The following is a 24,289-nucleotide window of genomic DNA, read 5'->3' as shown; positions in this document are numbered from 1 at the left end:
AGCTTCTCACTTCCTTCTCGGTAAACTTTGGCTGCAGGCCATCTTGCAAATTTGGTCTCCCTGAATAATGGAACTGGGCAACCATGAGCTGTCTTGTTCTTTGTCCTACATTTACTCAGAATTGATAATTGACTGCTTTCCAGTGCCTTAGACATCAAGGTTTAGAAGGAATGGGACTGCTTTTATGTCATCATCCCAGGGTTTACTCTTTACCTTTTATCCCTGCATTGATGATCTTGTTTCTTCCTTCTTTACCTTACAGATGCTTTTTCACTGACAAGAACATGCCAGCTGGACTCCCTGCCACAACAGATTTGATTAATGATGTTAAATGCAAAAGAATCTGTAGAAAACTCCAGAGAATGTCTTAGAACAGGGGTTAGAAAGTTCTTTTTCTGAATCATACATATATTTATTTATTTATTGAATTTATATGTAATATACATATTTCTTTGTAAAAACACACATCCTGTGTAGCCATCTGTCTTGTGCTTATGACCCTGGACTGGAATGAGTGAGTTTCTTAATGGATTCATTGATGGACATTAGAACACAAACCCCTCTAACTGTTTTCTCTTGGTTTTCCATGCCTAGGAGTGACATTTGGTTTCTTAAAGATTATGTATTTTTGAAAGATCAAAAGTTGGTATGTAGAATATTATGGGACAGATTTGGCCACATATGATCTTCTCTGTTGTTTCATTTAATTCAACTCAGTTCAGTTTCAATTCAGTGTATTATTGTATAGCACATTTCACTGAGAACAGGCATAGTGCACTGTAAAAAGTTTAATCTCCCCACCAGTTCTGATGAAGCTTCAATAATAAAGCACCCAGCATGAACATTACAGAGTGAATGTCACATTATTTTCTATATGTTGTGAAGCTGGAAATATGTTGGTTTATACTGGTTTAGAAGCTAGCCATTAATGTGACACATAAATGATGGGGCCAATAACTTTAAGTGTGCATTGGTTGTATTAGTTGGGTGGGAAGAGTCTGCATGAGGAATAAATCAAGGACGTTAGCTCATCCTATTCAGACTTAATTCCTGCTCTACATCTGTTGCTGTTAGGATAGGCTTTGGCAACCCTGAGTTTCTGAAGTACATGAGTATGACTGAGTGTGCCCTATGATGGAATGGTAGCCTGTCTGGTAGGTTATTGCCTTGTATCACATGCCACTATGATAGGCAGTTCACAAACTACTACTGGGCAAATCAAGTATAAAAATGATTAGTGGGTGTTTGCACATATACAGAGGAACTGTTTGCTCACAATACTACACTGCCACTTGTAGGCGAGGGTGACTGAGGATGGGGAAGGCTCATTATTTCAGTTAAACCACTAAATCCAATATACAGTTACAGGGTGTCAGTGCTGTTCCAACAACACCTTGGTGCAAGACAAGAACCGGCCTTGAATGAGGTACCACTCATACTGGGCCAAAATAGAGTCACTTGTCAACCCAATATGCACATTTTCATGGGTGTAGAAAGAAAACCAGAGTACCTGGAGAAAAGGTCCCTGCAGACACAGGGAAAACATGGTTACTCTACAAAGTCGTGAAGCAGGTTAAGATTTAAACCTAATCTCCAAGGGCTGTGAGGCAGCAGTGCTAAATGCTGCTCCATTGTGAGTTTATTAATTCCATAGCTTTAATTTAGATCTGGGATACTATGGGCATGTTTTGCGAATATATTGTCCTCTGCACTTTTTATAAATCATCATTCTGAATAGAAAGTGCTATATTGCGTAAAATGACAATCCTTTTCCTCTAAAATCTTAATGACACTCTCCACAAATTGCTTATTAGGAGTTAAGATCAAAAGTATGCCCCTGGTTCATTTGTTCATCTACTCATTTTTGGCAGCAATGGGTTGAACTTAGGAATTTGTCATGCAACCCAACATTGTTCCTGATTTTATTAAAAGGGAAGGCTTACATAAATGACTAAATAAAAGAAACCAGTAGATCACAAGCTAATTAGATGAAAACCAATAAACATAATGCTCCCAAAGGGGTATACTACACATATTATGAAAGTGAATTGATTTCTGTTCAAGAGCTTCAGTCTGATGTTGTATCACAGTCTTATTTGCTTTGTAAAGATCCTTAAGATGATATAACATGTTTGAAAAGCAAAATGATTAGTGACTGGTGGCCTGGTTTGAATAAGCAGGGGTGTATGGGTTAGTGCACCTTGTTGCGGAATGGTATCCTGTCCAAGAAGTGATGTCTGATTTGTATCCTTTGCTACAAGGATATGCTTGAGCTTTCTGTGAGCTTGCCAGATAATAAACAGATTCTGGAAACAGATGAATGGAGTAATACTTCTAGACCTCAATCTGGATTTATTTTAGATAGATAGATAGATAGATAGATAGATAGATAGATAGATAGATAGATAGATAGATAGCACTTTGCTTGACCCCAGGGGGAAATTTGTCTTTTTAAAGAAGGTCAATACATAAATAGATAAATGTTATAGCAAACCACACTTTTAAATACATAAATGACTAAAAGGAAAGAAAACTTCTGATTTGACTAAAGATAAAAAGAGCAGCCGCTGTCACAGTGAGGCATTATAAATGCATTTTGCTGTTGGTATAAAGAAGCCCCAGTAGTGTTTTCTAACCTGGCTTTTTGTTTAATCAAGTGACATGTATATTCTTTTAATTGCACTAAATAATTCAATTAATGGATATTGTTAGGTTTCAGTTATGTTAATCAGTTTAGAACTGTTTTGTATTACAGGGTGTTTAAAGAAACTTGTATATTTATATGTGTACATTATATAATTAGTATTTTGCCAAGTGATAATTTCATTTTACTTGTGAAATTGTAACAGTACTCTGAGCCTGCACTCAAAAATAAACTGAAATGAATATAAAACAAGGATTGATTGATTGAGTGTTTGACTGACTACTACAGACCCAGCATAAATGGAATTGTGTTCACAGATTCAAGTCTGACAGATTATTATAGCCAGATATGGCTTGTGAAATACTGTACAATTATAAATTCTTTAAGTGGCCTAGCAGAATAATGATGAATCAAGAAACCTGAACTTAGTCTCTTTTATTTTATGAAGCAAGAGTACTTTTAAAACCATGAACCCATTGATATTTCACAACCCTCCTATCATATATTCATGGTTATTTATTTATGGAACCTATTGCAGACTTAAGGACATGTTGTACTCTGACAGACACAGAGAATTAAAATCGTTTCTTATTGAGCAGATGAGACTACGGGGGGACCTAATCCAGGTCAGGAAATTTCTCAAAGGCATTGATAAAGTAGATCCAGTAAAATTCCTTCATCTTAACAGTGACATATGTACTTGAGGACACCAATGGAAATTAGGGGGAAGTGCTTTTTGGACTAAAGCCAGGAGCAAAGAATTGTGGGAATCTGGAGCATACCACCAAGACATACTGTATACTTGAAGTAGACGATATGACAACATTTAAGAAGCATCTGGATAAGGTACTAGAACAGCTTAGTGATTGGTCTGTTGTTTGTCAGATTTCTTATGTTCTAAGATACAGGGTTCTTTCTGGAAACTTCAAGTGGATGGCTGTTATGGGAATAAAAATAGTTCCCCTGTGGCGTTGTTCCAAAGAAACACTCTGGCACCTTTATTTTTAAATGTGTACTTGAAAAGTATGTTTGGAAGGTGAGTGAAAATAATAACTAATTAACTGAATAACCTGGGAGGTGACTAAAGGAGCAGGGGTCATTAGAGAGAACACTATATAAGCAGAAAAGAACAGGATAAGGATGAATTTACATTGACAGTAACAGTACTGTGGTGCAGAGCAACTATTAAAAAGAGTCATGAAGATAGTAGGGGATCCCAATAGAGGGATTTGCAGTTAAGGTTGGGTTACACCAAGGATATCATCATTAAGCTCCTTTTTACTGTAGTTATGAATGTTATTGCTAGGGGAATAGTAGATCAGGCCCAATGGTGCATACTATTTGCAGATGATATTGTGCAATATGGCACCACTAAGACTACTGTGGAAAGGATAATGGAGTAGTGAAGAAGACCTATGGAGGACAGAGACCTTAATATTGGGAAAAAGACAATATCTAAGATTTAAGGAACAAGATTAAGATGGAGAAGTTAACCTTCAGTAAGAAAGGCTGAAAAGGGTGGAAAATTCACATCTCTTGGATAAACCATAACAGAAAATGACTAAATCTAGAAAAAAATAACAAAAAATGCAATCAGGTTGGACAAATTGGACAAAGGTACCAGGAGTGTTATGTGGATCAAAAATTGGTGCAAGAGTGAAGAGAAAAGTGTGGTCAGATCAGCACTGTTATATGAACTGAAAACCAGGCCAGTTAAAAGGGTGCATGAAGGAAAACTGGATGCTACAGAAATAAGGATATTGAGATGGACAGGTGGAGTTACAAAGTTTGATAGGGTCAGGAATGAGAGAATCAGAAATACGATTAAAGTTGGGGAAATCACAAAGAAAATACAGTAAAGAATGTTAAAATGGTATGGGCATGTAATGTGAACAGCGGTACACTATGTGGTGAGAAGAAGCATGGATATGGAGGTTTCTGGGTGGAGGAGAAGAGGACAACCAAAGAGAAAGTGGATGGAAGGTGGAAACAGGGATCTAAGGGAGAAAGGGGCATCAGGTGAGGAAGTATACAAAAGACGAAAGGGTGGGGGCTGATTCAATATAGCAACCTCACGTGAATGTGGGAAAAGCTTTAGAAGAAGAATAGGGGGTCTTCACCGTTCTTTGAAAACGATGTGCTCCGCTGGCCTTAATTACCTGTTACAGGAAGTGTGGTGAAGCAGCTAAGGCTTTGGACCTCATTCCTTGACATTTTAAAATTGAATCCTGCAATTGACACTGTGTGACCATGAGCAAGTCACTTCACCTGCCTGTGCTCCAACTGAAAAAAAAGAAAAGTAACCAATTGGATCCCCAATGTTTAAGCCACCTTGGATTAAAGCATCAGCCAAATAAATAAATGTTGACATCAAAATTCTTCAACTATTCCTCTTTTGATCGCTGTGTTTTATGTGTGTGTGTGCCCTGGCACCCATCCAGGTTTGGTTCCTACACTGTAATCAAAGCTGTATGGATAGGCTTCCTGGACTGAAATATAAAGGATCTGAGAATGATAGGGTGAAGAAATTAAGGCTCTTAAGTAAGAAAACAAGATTAACTACAAACATGAAAACATTAAATAACGGAGCTGGGAGCAGAACGGGGCTGTGCTTGCACTGTCGTGTTCTGCATTATTAATATTGAAAAGTGTTTTAAATGCCAATATTGTGGCTATTTCCATTTAAAAATCCAACAAAGTAATACGGTAGTTCCAACAGGCGTACGTATACTTAAGCTTACTTCAAATGACATCTATATAGAAAAACAAAGAACATGTAGGGTAAAGTGTTATTATTTGCGATTCTTTTTTTTAAGATGCGATTTTCCCCCCGTGGTCCAGTCCAGCGCTAACCCCCTTTCCCATTTCTCTCGTGCTTGTCTTCGCGAGGGTGCTTTTCTGGCCGGAGAATAGAAGCCATTGCGATTAATAAGTTGCTGCAGCAGCAGCAGCACTTCCGCTCCGCGAGAGGGGAGAGACACGAGTCCACACGGCGGAGCCGCACACACAAAGAGAGGTACTATTTAAAGGACAAAATGGACATTTAATTCCTTAAAATTACATCTCCTACGTCTCCGGCGACCGTAGGAGTCGGGGAAGGGGTGTTCGGAAGGTTAAGGACGATATTTGGACTGTCAGGAACCGGCGAAAAGGGGCTGGTTGTAAAAGGCGATTCGACAGAGCAGGGATAGAAACACAGACATCGAGACACGCGCACTCCTAGTGCGGGTTAATGCAGTTATCAAATTATAACGCGACAAAATGAAAAAAATGTCGAGGAGGGGGTGGGGGTTACCGGGAATGATGTGAGCCAAGCGGACAGCGGTGGGGAGAATTGTGGGGGAAGCGTGGACGGGCTTCACGGTGTTCAAACTTAAACGGGGGTCGAGGGATCGGAGACACTGGAAGCTGTTTAAAGTGCCGATCAAAACACAAGCAGCACGACACGAGACACGCGAGCAAGACTGGGTCAAGAAGCCCAAAAATGTGGTGGTGACCTGCTTCGATCGTCGCCTTTTGTGTGCTTGTGGAGTGTGAACGTTGGCAACTCATTTCCAGATGCTGATTGTTATTGCTTAAAGAACTGGTCACGGGTGTCCGTGCTTGTGACCCTCAGTATCTCCTGAAACAAGTTCACATCAAAGCCACACTACAGGCTCGGAAAGTCGTCGTTATTTTTATTATAGACGCTGGTCGCTGACGCTGCTACTTTTTGTTGTTAAAGCAGTTTCCCCGAGTTTTTGGCGAATATTGTCTTATATTGTTTTCTTCCCCATCCCATCTCCCCCTCCTCTTTTGATTTCAGGTCTATTTATTTTTTCTTTTTTTTTTTTTTGGTGGTCGGTATGTCGGATGACGATTCGAGGGCCAGCACCAGCAGCTCCTCATCTTCATCATCCAATCAGCCACAGAAGGAGAAAGAAACTGCCACCAAGAAGAAAGAAAGTAAAGCCAGTATGAGCAAAACATCCAAGCTGCTGTCCACCAGCGCTAAAAGGTCAGTAAATTGTGAAATGGGGGGCGAGGCCTGCGTCGATCTGTTTGGGTTTTAAAAGATTTCTTTCTTTTTTTTCAGAGTTTAACTGCGTTTGTCTGACGCCTGTCAGAGATCATTAAGGCCGCAAATGTTTCCAGACAATTTTTCGAGGGGGAGGGGCGATCACGTACTGTTAAAGTTCGGTGTGTTGTCCACCTTTCCGTAGGGAGCGTGTCCTGAAGCTTGTGTGCCGATGTTGTGTTTGGATTGTCGCCGATCAGTTGCGTTCCCCTCAGACAGTGCGTGACAACATCCACCCCCCCCCTCAGTCCCCAAATAGGTGGCCGTTTCCTTTAAGAAATCTCGTAACAAGCCATGATATTTTGTTTCAATGGGGCGGGCTCATTTGCATATTAGCTTTACCGGTGTATTACCAAAATTCAGAGCGGCACACAGACGCCACTGTGCATCGCCCATCTTCCTAACGATCCTTGGTTTGTCACGGTATGCCGCAGGTTGGGCTGTGTAGCTCCCGACGAAGGAAATGAGTGTCTGAAAAAATGAGTGAATAGGTGCTGCTGGAAGCGGCCATGTTTGTTTGAAACAGAGGTCAGCAGCTGTGTGCACGTAGTTTGCCGATATCGGACTTGATTTGGGAGGAATAAGCGGGTGAGATCGAACCACCCAAAATATGTCAGCTTGTTTATTTATTTGTTTATGTATTTCTTTTTCCAGAATTCAAAAGGAGTTGGCAGATATTACACTGGACCCGCCACCCAACTGCAGGTATTTAAAAAAAGAAACGCCGCCTCTAAATTGTCGGAGGGAAATTAACCCATTGAGTGCCGTTAAAGAGTAGCGCTGGCCTCGGCTGGCATGAAGTGCTTCTTATAGTGCCATATCTTAGATGGCAGCAGTAAAGACGTGTACGGGATGTGTGCTCTTGTTTATGTTCGTTCTTCTGCATCCTACCTTTTTCTGTGCACCATGTAGTTGGCACTAAATCAATACAGTCATTCCCCACTTTAAATATTTGTTTGAAAGTCCAATACTTTACACAGATTTGTCAATCGCTTATTTATTTTGGCTTCCTTCAGATGTATCCATCTGGCCATCCTTTTTTAGAGCCCAATTGTCTAGTATTGGGGCATAGTTTATCAGAGCCAATCCTGACAACTTTTTTCATGGCCAGACTGACATCCAGGATTGGGTAGATGGACCATAAAACACAATTTCATTTTTACAGAGTCACAAATGTACTGGTACATATTTACATTGTAACCCAATCCATATATCATATATTATTCATAATATAAAGTTACAATATAACATCTTACTTTCAATAACCTGTTTAAAACTTGAACTTTATGAAAACATATACAAATTCTGTTAGTGATATTGAAGTGACAGAAAAGGTGTTTTTTTTTTTGGTCAGCAAATTATACTTATGGGAAAAGAAACACTTTATTTTTACACAAGTAAGAAAATATATGCCTGGTATAATATTCTGGTGTTCCTGGGATTGAGTTGACTGTTTTGAAAGACATGCAGCTTAGGTCTGTTGGCGATGCTAAACTGGCCCCTGGTGCGTGTGTTTGTCCTATGATGGGCTGGCATTCTGTCGAGGGATTTTTCCTGCTCTTGCGACCAATGCTTGTTAGGTTAGACTTCAGTTTTCCTGAGTGCCTGCTCTATAGAGGAGTGGGTTTAGAAAATGGAACAATTGATGGGTTTGAACATTCTTAATTTTTTTTGTTTACTTCAACCAAGAGACATTATTGTTTTTTAAATATTTTGTTATGGTGGTGTGTGCAGTGTTTCATAGAGGTTTGCTCAGATGGCTGCGCTGGTGTTTTTACAGGCTTTGGGGTCATTTAAGTAGCTGATTGAGGAGTTGTCTACAAGAGCAGCTGTCTGAGTTATAAAAAAATAAAATGCTGTATAGCAGTGTTTCTAAACCACTGGGTCGGGTCACAAGTTACTATTGTTTAGGTTGTGGGTTGCCGCTCCGACAATTGTGCTTGGAACCCTCAATGTGATGATCATGCTTGATTCAACAAGGGGTCTGCATAAGCCCCAGCCCCTGCTCTGAAGATCACACTCGATCTCCAAGCATTTGATAAGGTCCCACAAAGTGTAGACATCTAACTAAAATAAGTGGGAGTTCAGAGTGCTAGCAGTGTTAGATTGGTAATAAAATGTTGACTTTGATATCAATACCAACCTTATGGACTTTTGTACTGATACCAGAACTATTTAGAAGCAAATCACGGATAACTCCCAACTCCAGGCTGTAGTTTAAAATGAGTTAAACATAAACACAGATGCGCCATTGGAAATATGTTAAGGCAAATTTTGCACAAATGCTGGGAAATTTGTACTTATTTACACAGAGATCCACAGATGCATGGAATAAGTTGCCAAGTAGTGTGGTAGGACTTGAGGGCATTCAAAACTCTACTTGATGTTATTTTGGAGGGGATAAGTTAATAGGAATGGTATGCATTGTTGGGCTATATGGTTTGTTCTTGACTAAATTTTTCTAGTGTTCTGATGCTTTAAAGACACAGAAAAGTTGTTAACAGAATGATTTGGAATATGATTTGAACCTGTAGTCTTATGGTTTAAAGCCCAGCTCTTTCAGAACAATATCATGATGCCTAACTTACATGAATAATGGGAGAATACCTTGATGTATTTGTGGCACTTCAAAAATAGACAATGATATACAATGTTGTAGTGATTTTTTTTTTATTTTTTTTATTTTATTGATGATGGTCAAGGTGGCATAGTGGTTATGCTGCATTCAATGAAAACTCTCAATTTGTAGTTTCTGACTTTCCACAAACTCAGAATTCCTACTAGCAAATTCGGGCCTTGTCACTCAGGTCTGAGTTTGTCCAACAGAATGATGATGTATACCATAAGCAGTAAGTACAGGAACACTTTGTAGGCTTAACTTGTTTATTAAAAGAATTTACTTTAAATGAATTGCCTCAGTCCATAATACTGAACACTGAGAAGGTAAACATTAATATTACTAGAAGCAAAAGTAATGGACTAACCGAAGTTCACCTGATACACGCTACTGAATGGTTGCTTTGTGCAGTTTTTGAAATTGCAGCTTCCAAGCAGAAATAGTACTGTTTATTATTGCTGCCAAGAGAATAAAAATCTTTTCTAGACATGACAACTACCTTTTTGCACCTTTCCTGCTCTTCTGTTTCTTCTTTGATCAGGACTATAGAATTATTAGCGTTTTTTGCTGAAACACCAGCCAAACATATCTGCTTTTATGGGATCATCTGTGTTTACTTCCCACTCTGGTATCACAAACATGCAAATGATGAAATTGCGACTTCCCAGCTCTGCCGTATGATGAATGCAGCATTATTACTGTAACCTAGTTCCAGAGTACTGGGTATAAGCCCTGGCCCATTCACTACCTTGTTGGAGTTTCTCAAGTAGGGCTTCTCAGGGTAATCTTAATCCTCCATATTCCAAAGGTGTGTGAATTAGGTTAATTGGCAACTTTATCATTTTGTTAGTGAGTGTTGGTGTGTTCATGATTGAGTATTGCAAAATTTTCGTAGCCCATCCATTGGGTATTCTGAAAAGCAGGATAAGCTACTGCTCTCTACAGTCATGTACTGAAAAAAGTAAAAGACTGAAGTAGTTAGCAGTGGTAGCACTGCTTAGTGTTTAAATGGTGCTGGACTGGAGACCTTAGTTATTTATTTGTACCATTCCCTCTACTGAGTGACACTGTGCTAAAAATATGTGTAAAGAACTGTATTGCATTGCGTTTGTAAAGTGCTTTGCAGTGGTGTTCATAATGTGTACAATAGAACTGAAGTCTCTATCATAAAAATTCACCCATGGAAAATTGTGCTTTGGGGAGGAGCATCTAGCATGTGTAATGTTTTGCTATGCTCCAGATTAAACAGCTTTATTTGGATCAATAATTTAGGCTCCTTATTTTTTAGCATTGAACCAAAAAGAAAAATAGAAAAAAAAAAACAACAAATCTTATTCCTTGTTTGATTCAACAAGTGAGAATAAAAGACAAACAAACATATTTCCAAACTTTTTTTTTTTCCTTACTATTGACCCCATATTGTTTTGTCAGTTTTGTTTTAGTCATTTATGCTGTTTTTTGTTTTTCTGCATCCTGTCAAGGGATATTCCATAGTAGGTTCGGCATCACTCGTTCTGTTTAGATTATAATTCAGCCAACCCTCACAGATAAAAGTTTGAACCAACAAATCTTTGTATATCTTTTATAACAATAATAATGATATCAAAGATGCTAGGAGACATTCTGAAGAGACATCTTTTCCAGCAGTTAGGTTGATTCCTTTACATATGTAGTTGAGTAATTAAGGTTGTTCTCTTTTCTTGCTCTGGTCTGACAATTTTTCATCATAAAGCTTTTGTTAAGAACATAATTAACAGTGTATCTTGGCTGTGGGTTGTAATATTTTGAATTCACTAGTATGTGCTTATGCTAGGCCTGGGAAAGTTCACACTTAAAACAATCAATGTGGCCAGTTTAACGCATTAAAAAATTTCTTGATTTATAGATACTGACATAGATGCAGGGAAGTGGAAAGAAAGGGGGTAGGCAGGGGGTGTTTATAGCAGCCCTGGTGCAATAACTAGAGAAAAGTTACAGATTCGTGCTTGTTTTCATTTAACGTTTGTGTAAGAAGGTTGAATCAGTGTCATACCACCAGAGTGCAAAATAAGTTTCTAGTGCCTCTGTATTTAACTCACTAGTTTGTCAGGTAGCTTACTGTGCCGACTGCCTATAATGATAAAACAGGAGTGCAATAATTATTCCTACCCATTATTACAGTTTGCAATATCCTAACTAATGTATGCTAAGAATGCAACGTAACCACCCAAATAATGCACAGTGTCAGTTTTTAGGCAAGATAGCAGCTACAGAGAACTTTTTGCATGCCAGAAGCAAATGTGTACAGCAATGTTTTACAACCTTTTTTCTGTGGTGGCACACTTTGTAACCCAGAGAATCCCAAGGCACACCACAATTCTACCAACTACAAAAACATTTAAACTGTCCAAAGGGTCTTAACTACCAGAATGCCATCTAAAAAATCAGTTTGGAGACACAGCACTATTGATGTTGGTATTTGCACAGTTGTAACATAATTTGAATGTGTGCCCATTTAGGAGAAGCTTATACGTTAAGTTAAACCAGTCTTTAGCAATGCATTCAAAATCTACAGTTGTTTTGATTGTTTTACTTTGACACTTCTGTGTTTTATATACTACAGTATGCCGATTTGAGAATTAACACAATTTTTTGTTATTTTTGTTGGTGCTTACATTGGCGTTGTGTTTTTATTTCTTATTTTTCATCTTGTTTTTTAGGAAGACTTTCAAATTCAGGTTGTTCTTTGTCAAGTAATATTTTTGTAAAAGTTCAGGGTTAAGGTCATTATTTAAGTTTAAGCTATGCCATTACATTTAGATAGATAAGATACTTTATTAATCCCAACGGGAAATTCACATATTTCACATTTATTTAAATCCTTTGTGTTGATCCTACACTATTTTTGTGATTTAGTTTGTATTTACTTCATGATTTAAGTACTTATTTTATTATTACATATTTTAATGTTCGATGCGAATAACCATGATTAATTGCATAAAATGATGCAATTTATTTTTTTATAGATTCCCATAGGGCAGCACGGTGGCGCAGTGGTAGCGCTACTGCCTCGCAGTTAGGAGACCCAGGTTCGCTTCCCGGGTCCTCCCTGCGTGGAGTTTGCATGTTCTCCCCGTGTCTGCGTGGGTTTCCTCCGGTACTCCGGTTTCCTCCCACAGTCCAAAGACATGCAGGTTAGGTGGATTGGCGACTCTAAATTGGCCCTAGTGTGTGCTTGGTGTGTGGGTGTGTTTGTGTGTGTCCTGCGGGTTGGATAATGGATGGATAGATTCCCATCTGTATTGTGCATTTATCATTTAAAAAACTTTCTTAATATTACATAAATGCATGTTTTTAAGAGGATAATTTTTTAATGCAGAGATATTTTGTTTCACTTAAAGTAAATGTTTGTGTTTTTAAAACTCGTTTTTGAAAATTTAGATTTAATTCCTTTCTTCCTACTCCGGTGGTTATTGACATTTTCATTGAAAGCAGTCCTTTAATCTAACAAGGAGAAATTTAAGCTTTGTTGTTCAACCCATGAGAAAATCAGACTGCATGTATTTCTTTTTCTCTTTTAATTCTGTTTATATTGAATTTACGTATGTCATGCATCTATTCCCATTAAATCTGGTTCTTGCATGTATAGCTGATGCATAACATGGCAGAATTGGGTGCAAGGTGGGAATAAACCATGGCATTTGTTTCATAAGGTGGAATTATCTATTGAACTAGTCTAATTTGCTCTCTTGTTCTAGGTAGGTTATAACAGGGAATCTGCAATAAAAAATACTTTAGTGTGATTAAAAAATGTATGGTGGAGTGGAGTATTTTGTTTTTCCTCCAGCTGTAATTTTGATTTCCTTTAAAGTATTTTGTTATAGAACTGTTAGCAAGTGCACTAAATAAACAATATACCATCCTGTCTACTGAGGTTCTTCAGCATATCTTTGTTTTGCATAGGTTGCTTTTAAATTGTTTTAATTAACATGCCAGAACTGTTATGCAATTTTACCGGCAATGTATCTATTACATTTGAGCCAATACCTGGTGTGAGGGGAGCATTTAAATACCCAATACTTGCCTAAAGCTAAAGTACTTTGTGGGCAGAATTACATTTGCCATTGGTACTGTAATAATGGCAGTTAAGACACTAGAGTATTGTCCACTTTAGTATTAAATAGACTCTATGTGTCTGAGGGTTGCAGCCTGCAAGTGTATAGTCAAAAACCTCAAATCACTGTCAGTAAATAATGAGTAATAGTTGACAATCATATGCCCAGGATAACACACAAATTTGTTGGCTGTAAGCTTCAAGTTAAATAAAGATGTTTCTAAAATTATCATTGAAAGATGGCTACCCCTGAACTGCACATATTGTCCAATGTTAAACAGAAATAAATTGTTTCTGACACTTACGCATTTTTGTTGATTGGCAGCATTTTTTAACTATACCTTGCTTGGTATATCAATACAATTCTGCTATAATAATTGTTAAAAATATATAATAATAATAATAATAAGCAAAGACAACAGTACAAGCTTCTCTTATGAGGTTGTAATTACACTGGCCTGCACCAAAAATACTTCTGCACAAAAACACTGGAATTCTTTATAGATTTAGGTCTGTTGAATCCATTTGTGAAATTGGAATTTCTCTACCAAAAACCAAGATATTAGATTCAGTGAAAATTGCAGTTTTGAAAAAAAGTTATACAGTATTTAAAGAAAGAAAAGTTTGTGTTATGTCATAACATGCTGTGAATATTATCTGAAAAATGTTTTAAACTAAAAATTGGTAGTCTTAATTGTTCTTGACTTTGGCAGGTAAATAAACCAAGTTTAGGTATTTTCTACACATTTCCTCTGGATCTGTATTCCTCTGCCCCTCTTATTACTTCAGAATAGCCAGAAATGTATATTTAGAATGTTAGAAAGTTGTTTTTTTAAATTATTTTTTTTAACAGAGATGTGCAAGGTAAGCAAACAATAAAAGAATACGCACCTGTCCTTTATTGGAGAGAGAGGAAAAAAAAGTGCATGCCACAATTTTTTTGTGAATATAAAGACAGAAAACTATTAGGAACTACTTGAGGAGATTCTCTTTACCTACCTACTTGTAACACTTGGGGGCAACATATCTTTAAAAATCCATGTCCTACACTCATTTAGATTTTTTCCTCTAAGAACAAGGGAGTGGTCACTGATCACCATGTGGAAAGGTCCCACCAAGACATTACTTCAATGGAAGAGACCTTATAGTGGGAAGTGAGGCGAGACTATGTTGGTTATTCCACTGTGAAACACCTTTACCAAGTAACTGTTTTTTGCAAGTAATAAATATAAATTCCACACAGTTGTTTTAAATAATGTTTTTTAGGTCTAAATAATTTTCAAAACTACATTAGCTTTCCTTAAAATAGCATTGTTTCATTTTAAATCTTCATCTTTCAAAAATCAGATTTGTGAGAGCAATTCCTTTGGCAGTTTTGGATTCGATACCCCAAAATCTATTTAAAAAATGTGGGTGGGCTAACTTTCTTGTTTTAGGCAGACTAGTATTATCTTTAATAATTTGGTGAGTTTTAAAATTGCTCTAGCTTATGACTTCATATTCATAAAATGACTTTTGAGAGCTATTTTTCTTCCCATTTTTAGTGTACTTTTGATTTACCTTAATTTCATCTGAATGTAAATGTACACGCCATGCTATAGAATACTCCCTAGATAACATTGGAAATGTTACTATGAATTATGCTGTGACTTTTATTTTCAAAATGTAACACAAATGGATGTCAAGTGTAAAAGTTGCATAATGTCTGTAGCTTGTACCAAATCCATCCAAACTAAGACATGACTAAAAGAAATATAATTAAGCAAGTTGGTCAGTGAAAGACATAAATTAGTGTATGATTAAAATATTAGTCGTAGTGAAAATATACAGAGAGTGCAGATTTCCAGGACAAATTTAAGTACTCCTATTCTAGCATCTAGTTATATAGTGCTTTAAGTTTTTTTTTTAATGGCTTAAGACTAGCAATTCTGCACTTAATTGCTTAGAGTCTGCCATCACATCCGCCTCTCTGCTGCTGTCTACCCTTAATGGGATATTAAAAGGTAATTTATTTCAAGCTGCTACTACAGTTGAATTGTACAGACCGATATTGCTTTGCGGTTATGCATCCATTTGTGTATGTGATTAAGATTTTGGCAAAGCTACTGTGGATTTGTGTTTAAATGAACTGCCTAGAGTTTCTCTTGAACATCGATAGATACTTTATTAATCCCAAGGGGAAATCCACAATCGATTCACAATTCACAAAATCGACACATTCACAATTCTATGAGAAGTTTGTAAGCCTTTTCATAGGATAAGGTAATACTGCACAGTAGTGTTTTGGCATTGGAAATTGGTACCTGCTTTTTGACTAGGAGGTATTTACTGTAAATTGGGGGTTAATGGCCAAATGTTGTTGTTAGTATTATTATTATTAGTAGTAGTAGTATTATTAATACTATTTTTTTACATTTCTTGTATTGGTGAAAAAATGGCTATATATTTTTAAAATACTTTTTATTTACTGGTTTGATTAACAAGTTGCAATAGTTGTTTAGGAAAATGGAATTTTATAACAAATCTTTTCTCCCATTTATATATTGGATAAATACTCAATTTGTAAGTTGACCTTAGTGTTTTTGGGCTACCATGTATTGCAGAGTAATATATGACAAGAGATTACTTCAGTACAGTGTATATAAGCCAATAGCAGTGGTTGTGTTTTCCACTTAATCAGTCCGTATTATGTCAGTTATGCCACTAATTATAATGGGCTATGACTGTCTGATTCTGTTAAATGGAAAGCTTTTGAATTTAATGTGTGGCATTCTTATTGCCTCTCATTGTGTGGGCCACCAGGCAACACTCTTTGGTCCACATGCATATTCTTTTTATTTGTACAATATCTGAAACCTGTAACATTTGGGAGTCCACTATAGAAATGTTTGCAAAACATCAGTGAAGCAGTTTATAGCTGAAAAGTTAAAGTGATGTGATTATGCATGTGGTGAAACCCTGAGGTGTGTTTTGTTACTAATGTGTGTAGTGTTTAAAATGAAAAGTAGGAAAAAGCAACCTGGTTGCAGTAAGACATTATCTTGATTGGCCTGTAATCACATGATGTTTTGTGCGATTAATGAAAATGGGGTTTTGTATTTTTTTCAGATTTGTTAATTATGAATATTAAAAGGATAAAAAAACTTCTCAGAAATTAAAGATATTTTGATCAGGAAAACTGTTGCATTATGAATACTCATGTGATTAAATGTTTGCATACAATAGGTTTGTTTGGAAAAAATGTGTAATTCTTGTTCTTAGTATTCAAACTGTTTATTTTTTTTCTGCAATTTACATGTAACTTATTTGCTTGGTTAGCAAGCTCAGCTCGTGTTTTTCTTATAGCGAAGTGAATATCTTGGCAAAATGTTCAGCTCCTCAATATTCTCATCTTGTACATGTTGCTTGTGTCGGTCAATGGAGTGCAGCTTTAGCCTTTCTTTGGAGTAGATTACCTGAGCAAACACCTGTCACGTGTTTCTGATAGGTTGTACAGCTTGTCAAAGAATATGATAGTCATACAACAGTGTTGAAATGTTCCTCGACACAATCTTTTGAAGTACTTGTGTCTCAGAATCTGTATGGTTCAGTTTTAACACAGTCTTTGCTGTCATATTTCGCGTTTTGATTTCTGGCAACAGAAAATAAAATTTCGGACTTTGTGGATGAGTTTCTAAGGTGTAAAATGCATCATTTTATAATAAAGCTGAAACATATTGAAAGTTATTCTGAAAGTTGGTTTACTTTTATTTGTGGAAAAGCATATCTGAGTATTAATCATGTTTATTTTTAATACTGCTGTCTTAAATTTTGTTAGTCTTGGACAGCAAAAAAAAAAAATTTTGAAACTGTGTCCTTTCTTGGTGGACTTGCTTGTTGGACTTCAATTTTGATAGTTGCGGAATAAGAGTTTATTTTTTTTTATTATTTTTTTGGAATTTGGACTAAGAATGTTATGTTGCATTAAGGATGTGCTGCCGTGGTGTGTTTTCCCGTGTATTGTTTTAATTTCTAGAGAGTGACTTGTTGGATCTTTGGGTCTTAATTTTGCATCAACATGGCATCATTTTCATTAGGGGGAAAAGAAGGTAGATATCTCTGTTGCCAGTAAGACTTTGGTACATTATTTATATGTGTACATTTTTCCTTTTTATGTATGTTTAGCCATCCTGTTCATGAAATAAAATAAGGGAAGATATTCAAGGGTAACTCTTACTTAGTGTTAACATCAGGTTGGATGTCATAATGGTTTAATTGTCGGGATAAAGATTCTTATTTGGGCTATTTAATGTATCTAGTCCAGCTGTGAGCCAGTCTTTCAGACTTTGGGAGAAAGCTCTTGGGGAAAGAAAGGGATAATGTGTAAATTGCACAAAAGGAACAGTTTTGTCTAGAGCAGGGGTCCTCAATCACGGTCCTGGAGAGCCGCAGTGGCTGCAGGTTTTTGCTCCAACCCAGTTGCTTAATAAAAAGCACTTATTGCTAAAGTAACACTTCTGCTTCACTTTAGTGATTTTGAGCCCTTATTGCTTAATTTTGTCTTAAACAGCTATTTTAATTGCTCCTTATTATCAATAACATGCAAATGACAAGAGAGAGCAGCATTTCTCAATTTAGCTTATTTACATTTACACCTGTGTGTATTTATCTGCATTAAATACTTGGAAGAAAAATGAAGAGAAAAAAGTGAAGGACTGAGAATTACTCGTCCATTTTAGCCTTCAAATCATTTGCATGATAGAAAGGGAAAGAAAATCTAGGATATGAGAATGACCTGACATAGCAGAGTTAATTTAATTTCATAGCTTGTTAGTGCTTTATTGGCAAGAATTGCTTTCTAATTAAGCAACCAGGTCAGAACAAAAACCTGCAGCCACTGCGGCTCTCCAGGACTGGGATTGAGGACCCCTGGTCTAGAGGCATATGTAGTTCCCAGTCTTAAGTAGGCAAGATAACTGTTACATGGCAGATTATTTCCAATCACATTTGTTTTTAATTTTCATTTACTTGGCATCCTTTGATTATTACTTATTCAATAAATACACTAATAATTAGGAAAGTTGAAGACAGTGCTGAAGATAATACTGTTAAGTATGTAATTTTTTTAACTAAGTTGTTTAGATGTGTCCTTTTTATGTGCTTGAGTCATAATAATCTGGGCAATACGTATACATTTTTGAAAAAAGTAGGCCTGTTAAGCACAAAAGTCAGTTTTTAGTTCTCTGAACTTTTAAGAGATTATATGAAAATCTAATGGTGCTATAGTGGTGCTGTATAAAATTTATATAATTTTAATATATATAGGCTTAAGACTTTGGGCTTCAGATCCTGAGGCTGTTGGTTCAGATTACGCTACTGGCACTGTGTAACCAATAGCGTCCTTGAGGGCTTCAAGGTTTTGAGGTCGGTGTGTGTAACTTTGATTTGAGCCCCACAAGAAGAAATTGCACAGAGCTAGATTAGGTAAATGTGAAGTCCACCCAACATCGTCATGCAGGGAGATCAGCTTCCCTGGAAACCTCTCCCGAACAAAACTTACATGAATCTCCGTGGTGTATGAGCTGTTGCTCCATCCTGTTAAAACCAGGCATCCACCGCATCCATTTCTTCCAGTTAGGGCCGCAAAAAGTTCTTTATCATTTTAATGTAACGTTCTGAAATGACGGTAACCGTTGCTCCCCCTTCTCAAAAAAGTAAGGGCCTATGATGCCAAATTCTGCAACGGCGCACCAAACTGTAACACACTCACTGCAGGGGTCTCTGAAGTTCACGGGGGTTGGTTTCAGCCTAATAGTGAAACTTTTACTTATTTATGCAACTGTTCTAATGTAAATGTGCCTTGTTGCTGCACATGACGATGGCATCTCGATGAACGGTTTGCAGAATGTTCACGCTCAACTCTGTGGCGCTCCCAGTCTCTCTCCGTGAGTTCCTGCACTACCGTCTTTTTGTTTTGTTGGAAATTAAGGTCCTCATGCAAAATCCTCCTCAAAGACGTGTTGGAAATGCCTTCGGCAGAAGCATGTTTGCACGCTGAATGTCTGGGAAACTGCAAAATTGATGTCCTTACAGCTTGGATGTTTTCAGCCATTTGTACAGTCTGAGGACAGCCTGGAGATTTTCTGTTTAATGTTGTACCTGTCTGTCTAAATTTAGCCACCCTTTGAAGAATTGCTTTCCGATTTGGGACGTCGCCTTTAGGAGGAATGTTGAAGTGTGTTTGGAAGGGATGTTGCGTAGTGATGATGGATTCATTGTTTTTGAAGAATTCTTCGACAGCGAAAGCATGTTGTGCACTGGACCAAGGCATGTTGATGACTAAAAACTACAAGGACCCCCACCCAACCCACTTGGCTGCCTCTAGCTCCTCGTGCAATGACCTTGAGAAATGTGCTACTTCATTTTGGCTCACCCTGTATTATCTCAGACATTCATCTTTATATGCTCATTTCTGCTTATGCAGCACAATATAGGCAACTTCATTCAAAATATTGCATTTCTGCATTTTTTCATTGTCAGTTTTTTTTACCCTTGAAGTAGTATTTTTACATTTGTGCATTTCCAACTTGGTGGTTTTCAATGTGATTTTCCCCCCCATCCCCGCGGGACAGCTTTTTGCACGATCCAAATGCAGTGGTCAGTTTTATACATAATCCCAGTCCATAGTATATCTCCCAAACATTGCTTAAGTAAAAGGGATAGGCACACCAGTGTGCTGTAAGCATTGCTTGTACTAATTAGTTACTTTCGCCATGAAACGCCATGACGATCATGGTCCAAGTATAGTTCAAATTTTAACATTTCAACTAAGCACAAGGCTCAATTTCTTTACCTATTGGAATAAGGTATCTCCGTTTTTTTTTTTGTTTTTTTTTAAAAAAATTTTTTTTTTTAGCTACTGTGTTCATTAAGCTGTTAAGTAATGTAAAGTACCATCATCCATATTTTAATTATTTTCATAGTTGTGTTTGAAGATGAATAGTGTTTGAACTTTTAGAATGTTGAATAAATCCACTAAAGTCAACATGAGCTACTGTTTGCTAATCATTAGTTTGAGTAGATTACATCCCTCCCTTTTGATATTTTTTTTATCTGTCTTAGAACTTTCCTAAGCTTCTATGATAACTTTCTTTGAGGCATAGGTAGCAAATATTGTGTATTCTTTCCTTACTTATATACTCTTTGTAAATATCATATATATATATATATATATATATATATATATATATATATATATATATATATATATATATACACATACACGTGTAGTTTTGTTTTCTAGTTTTAGGCCATAGTAACTTTGAAAGCCATTTTCTGGTTCATGCAGTACAAGTACATGATTGGTACATCAGAAGGCTCATGACATTCTGTAAATTAAATAGAAATTCTACCAAGATTAAGTATCAACTGCCATGTTGCATCTTTGACTAATTCAAGCCTCATTCACTCCAGATTTCTAACTCAAAGTTTTAGTACAATTATTTCTTTAAATACAGTGTTACAATCTGGATGAGTATGAAAGTGTAAACAGGTGTTAGAAGAGAGCTAACCCTAATTTAATATAATTAACTAAGCAGTGTGGATTGATCCAAGTTAATGTACAAATTGGTTTGTATGCATACAGTAGAGATTGTGTGGAATGTAGTTGTGCTTGATGACCTATCCATAGACTTCTTCTTAAGTTGAGTTGGGTAGCCGGCCTATGGTCAGTCATCCATAACAAACTTTTTTTTTTTTTTTTGTTCCATTGTAAGGGAACCAGTGTCCAGATCCTGATGAGTAAGTCACACTAGGCAAACCACAAGTGGTTATAAAATGGTAGGATACAGAGGTCTTATTACTACTGTTTTTACAGTACATTTGAACATCTACATCTTCATTGGTAATATAAAACAGTACCTCATTAGGAAATGTTGTTGCTGAAAAGCTTATTTAAAAAGTAGTACTGTAGTGTATTTCTGCATTAGTCAATAGGAAAAGATTCAATATTGTGTGATCCGTGGACAGCCTTTTTCCTGATTGTGGATTCTCCTAAACAGCATCTCATTTATTTTTGGCCAGTCTTGAATCCTGATGGGTGTTTATGTATGTGTATATTGCTTATTTTAGCACTGAGTGCTATGAAATACTTTTCCAAAATAGGTGTAGCCTCATTTACATTAAATCCCAATTCTTTTAGTTAAAAGCAAGTTTCATTGATCCACTTAAGGTACTTCAGTGTTGACCTCTCAGCCACATTTATTGCTTTCCTGGAAATGCAGATGGCATAGATTTTTCTTTTTTCCCCTCCCTGTGACATTTTCTAATCCAAGCTTGGCTAGTTGCGCCAGTTTTGTTTTATTTTTATTTTTTAATTACATCTATCTTAAAGTTCCATGGTAACTTTTGATTTCATCTGGATTAAAATAACATTTGGAAGATGTCTTCTTGAATAAAATTCACAAAATAATTGACAGCATGCATGTGGATACCACTTTGAAATTTGGTGATAAGTCTAAGACAAGTACGCCCTGCTACCTCATATAACTCGCTATATGTTAAATATATCATTTGGGATGTGTGTGGCTTTTTTTTTTTTTTGTAAGCCCAAACCTAATTTGATTTAAGTGTTCATGTGGAAATTTTACAGCTTAATACAATTGCATTGTAATTTTGGAAAGCTAAACAAATGTCATTCTTTTTCAATTACTCAGTTATTAACTGTAACTTCCTGATAAAGGAACTATAGTAATAAAAATAGATTTTTGAAATAAATATTTATAGTTCTTACTATATTTAAGTTACTAAATCCTGCCTTCCAGAATGAGCCTAATATTCTAAATATTATGAACTATAGTAGTTTTATGCAAACCTTGTTTTGCACTACATTGTCTTCAAAGTCTGTTTTTTTAGATTTAGAATTATAATGGGCAATAGGTATGAATATGCCTTACATTGTGAATAACCCTAAATCAGAGGGATGTGACTGTGGCTGTGGACTCAAAGTGTTTCTAAGTGCAAGGTTTCAAATAAAACAATATTGTAATTTATTTTAACCTGTTGATATAAAACAAAAAACTCCTTTGTTTAATTTATAGTTAAAAAATGGTTTTCTTACAAGCATGTTAAAACAGGTTTTTCTGCAGAATGTATATCTTTTCACTGTTCTTTTTTTTTCCTCCAGGATTATAGTCTTTTCATTGTTTACCATGAATAACTGATTTTGTATTTTTATTTCTATTGTGACCACAAGACACAGCAGTACAGCACGCGTTGATGTGGTAAAATAAAGGATATTTATACAAAACAAGCACCTTTTAAACAATCCTCTCTCCAGTAATTTGCCACAATAAGAATTTAAACAATTCTTCCTCCTTCTCTCTCTCTCCTGCTGAATGTTGCCGGTGTCTCCTGACGGTGTCTGACTCGTCCGTGTGTGGCAGCAGGCTCCTTTTTAAGCCATACCAGGAATGCTTCTGGCGACATGCTGTGTCTTCCTGGAAGCACTCCCAGGCTATGAAGAAAGTAGGGAGGTTCTACCCTGATAGCATTCTCTGTTGGCAAGTAGGGACCCCCGCAGGACTACATTTCCGGACTCCATCTCCCAGGCATCCCTTCAATTGTCCCGACTGGTTTATCATATGAGGACTAGTGCCACCTGGCATATGGGGAATGGAACAGCTCCCTACTCTTGACTTCCAGTATTCCATTTATTAAATTATACTGGCCGGGTACAAAAGTGCTTTACTGTCCCACTGGACACTTTGTCTGCGTCATCGTACTGGCGTCCTGGCCAGGATGCGCATTTCCTCTTACACTGTATTAACTTTTTTTTTTCTTCTTCATATTTTCAAGTCTCCTATGGCTTCAGTTGTGACATTGCTTCATTTTGTATACAACTCTGTAAATATTGTTGTGCCATACATATAATGTTATATTAAACTCCATTCTTAAATATTGTTTTTGTGGCCAACTCAAGGTTGCCCACTGCATTCACAATAGAAATTAATTTTAATGGAACAATACTAGGTGTATACAGTGCATCTGAGCATTGTCAAAACCAAAGTATAGACTTCTTTATCCTTCATTGTCAGAAGACTCAAGTCATTCATGACAGCAATCTTTAGTTGTAAAAATTCTCTTCTTCATTCAAGATTTCTTTTTGTCAGTCTTTCCTCCACGGATACAGACATTCTGTTACACCTATAATCATTTCACATCCTGGTTGTGGCTGTTCACTTTTCAGTGGTCCTTCCTATATAGTTTCATCACATTACAGGATTAAAAAAAAAAACAAAAACTACTGGATGGGTTCTTGTGTGAACTGCTCAAAATGAACAAACTTGCTTCTCAACTGAACTGACTGCTCAAACTTTTTATACAGTATTGTTCAAACCTCAGTTTTCTTATTGATGTTTAGCTTCTTTGTAGCCCACCTTCAGTTGTCATCTCTTCTTGCCTCATTTTTCAACCTGAAAAACAACTGAGATCCTATATTTTTTGTCAGCTTCACCCTACAACTTTGTTGTATTGAGTAATTTTACATTTTAGTTATTTATTTTAATTGTCACCTTGCCTGCTTTCTGAAGTGACTTGTACTGGTGTGCTCTGTAAATATAGTTACATAAAATTACCAATTCTACATACATATTAATAAACCCACCTTCACATGTGTAATAATGTGTTGGTAACTTAAGCAAAATTCATAACTGCAAGGAAAGCACTGTTAAATACAGTTTGGTTAGTCTTCATTTTGTAATACAAAGTTTTTTATTCCATTTTTTGGAATAAGTTCAGGATTATTATTTTAATTTTCCTACTCACTGCGTATTCTTTGTTAATTAGAACTGCCTAATTTTATTTTTATATTCTTTTTTCTTCATCTTGTAAGGCACTTTG

General features: G+C 36.6%; 1 protein-coding gene across 3 annotated transcripts in view; it reads left to right on the top strand.

Annotated features, from left to right (window-relative positions):
* Positions 1-5,560: 5,560 nt before the first annotated feature.
* Positions 5,561-24,289, top strand: part of ube2e1 (ubiquitin-conjugating enzyme E2E 1) — a 73,573-nt gene continuing 54,844 nt past the window's right edge. Inside the window, exons 1-3 of one of the 3 annotated variants that reach the window (XM_039736783.1) lie at positions 5,561-5,660; positions 6,450-6,641; positions 7,356-7,406. In XM_039736783.1, the coding sequence (XP_039592717.1) occupies positions 6,490-6,641; positions 7,356-7,406 (203 nt within the window). In that variant the 5' untranslated portion in view covers positions 5,561-5,660; positions 6,450-6,489. Of the gene's footprint in view, positions 5,661-6,449; positions 6,642-6,996; positions 7,125-7,355; positions 7,407-24,289 lie in introns of those variants that run through there. The other 2 variants (XM_039736780.1, XM_039736781.1) reach the window with 2 other exon arrangements.

This window comes from Polypterus senegalus, chromosome 15 (assembly GCF_016835505.1).
Source record: "Polypterus senegalus isolate Bchr_013 chromosome 15, ASM1683550v1, whole genome shotgun sequence".
NCBI lineage: Eukaryota > Metazoa > Chordata > Cladistia > Polypteriformes > Polypteridae > Polypterus > Polypterus senegalus.
The sequence above is the reverse complement of the archived record's forward strand: the minus strand, read 5'-3'. Positions and strand labels throughout refer to the sequence as shown.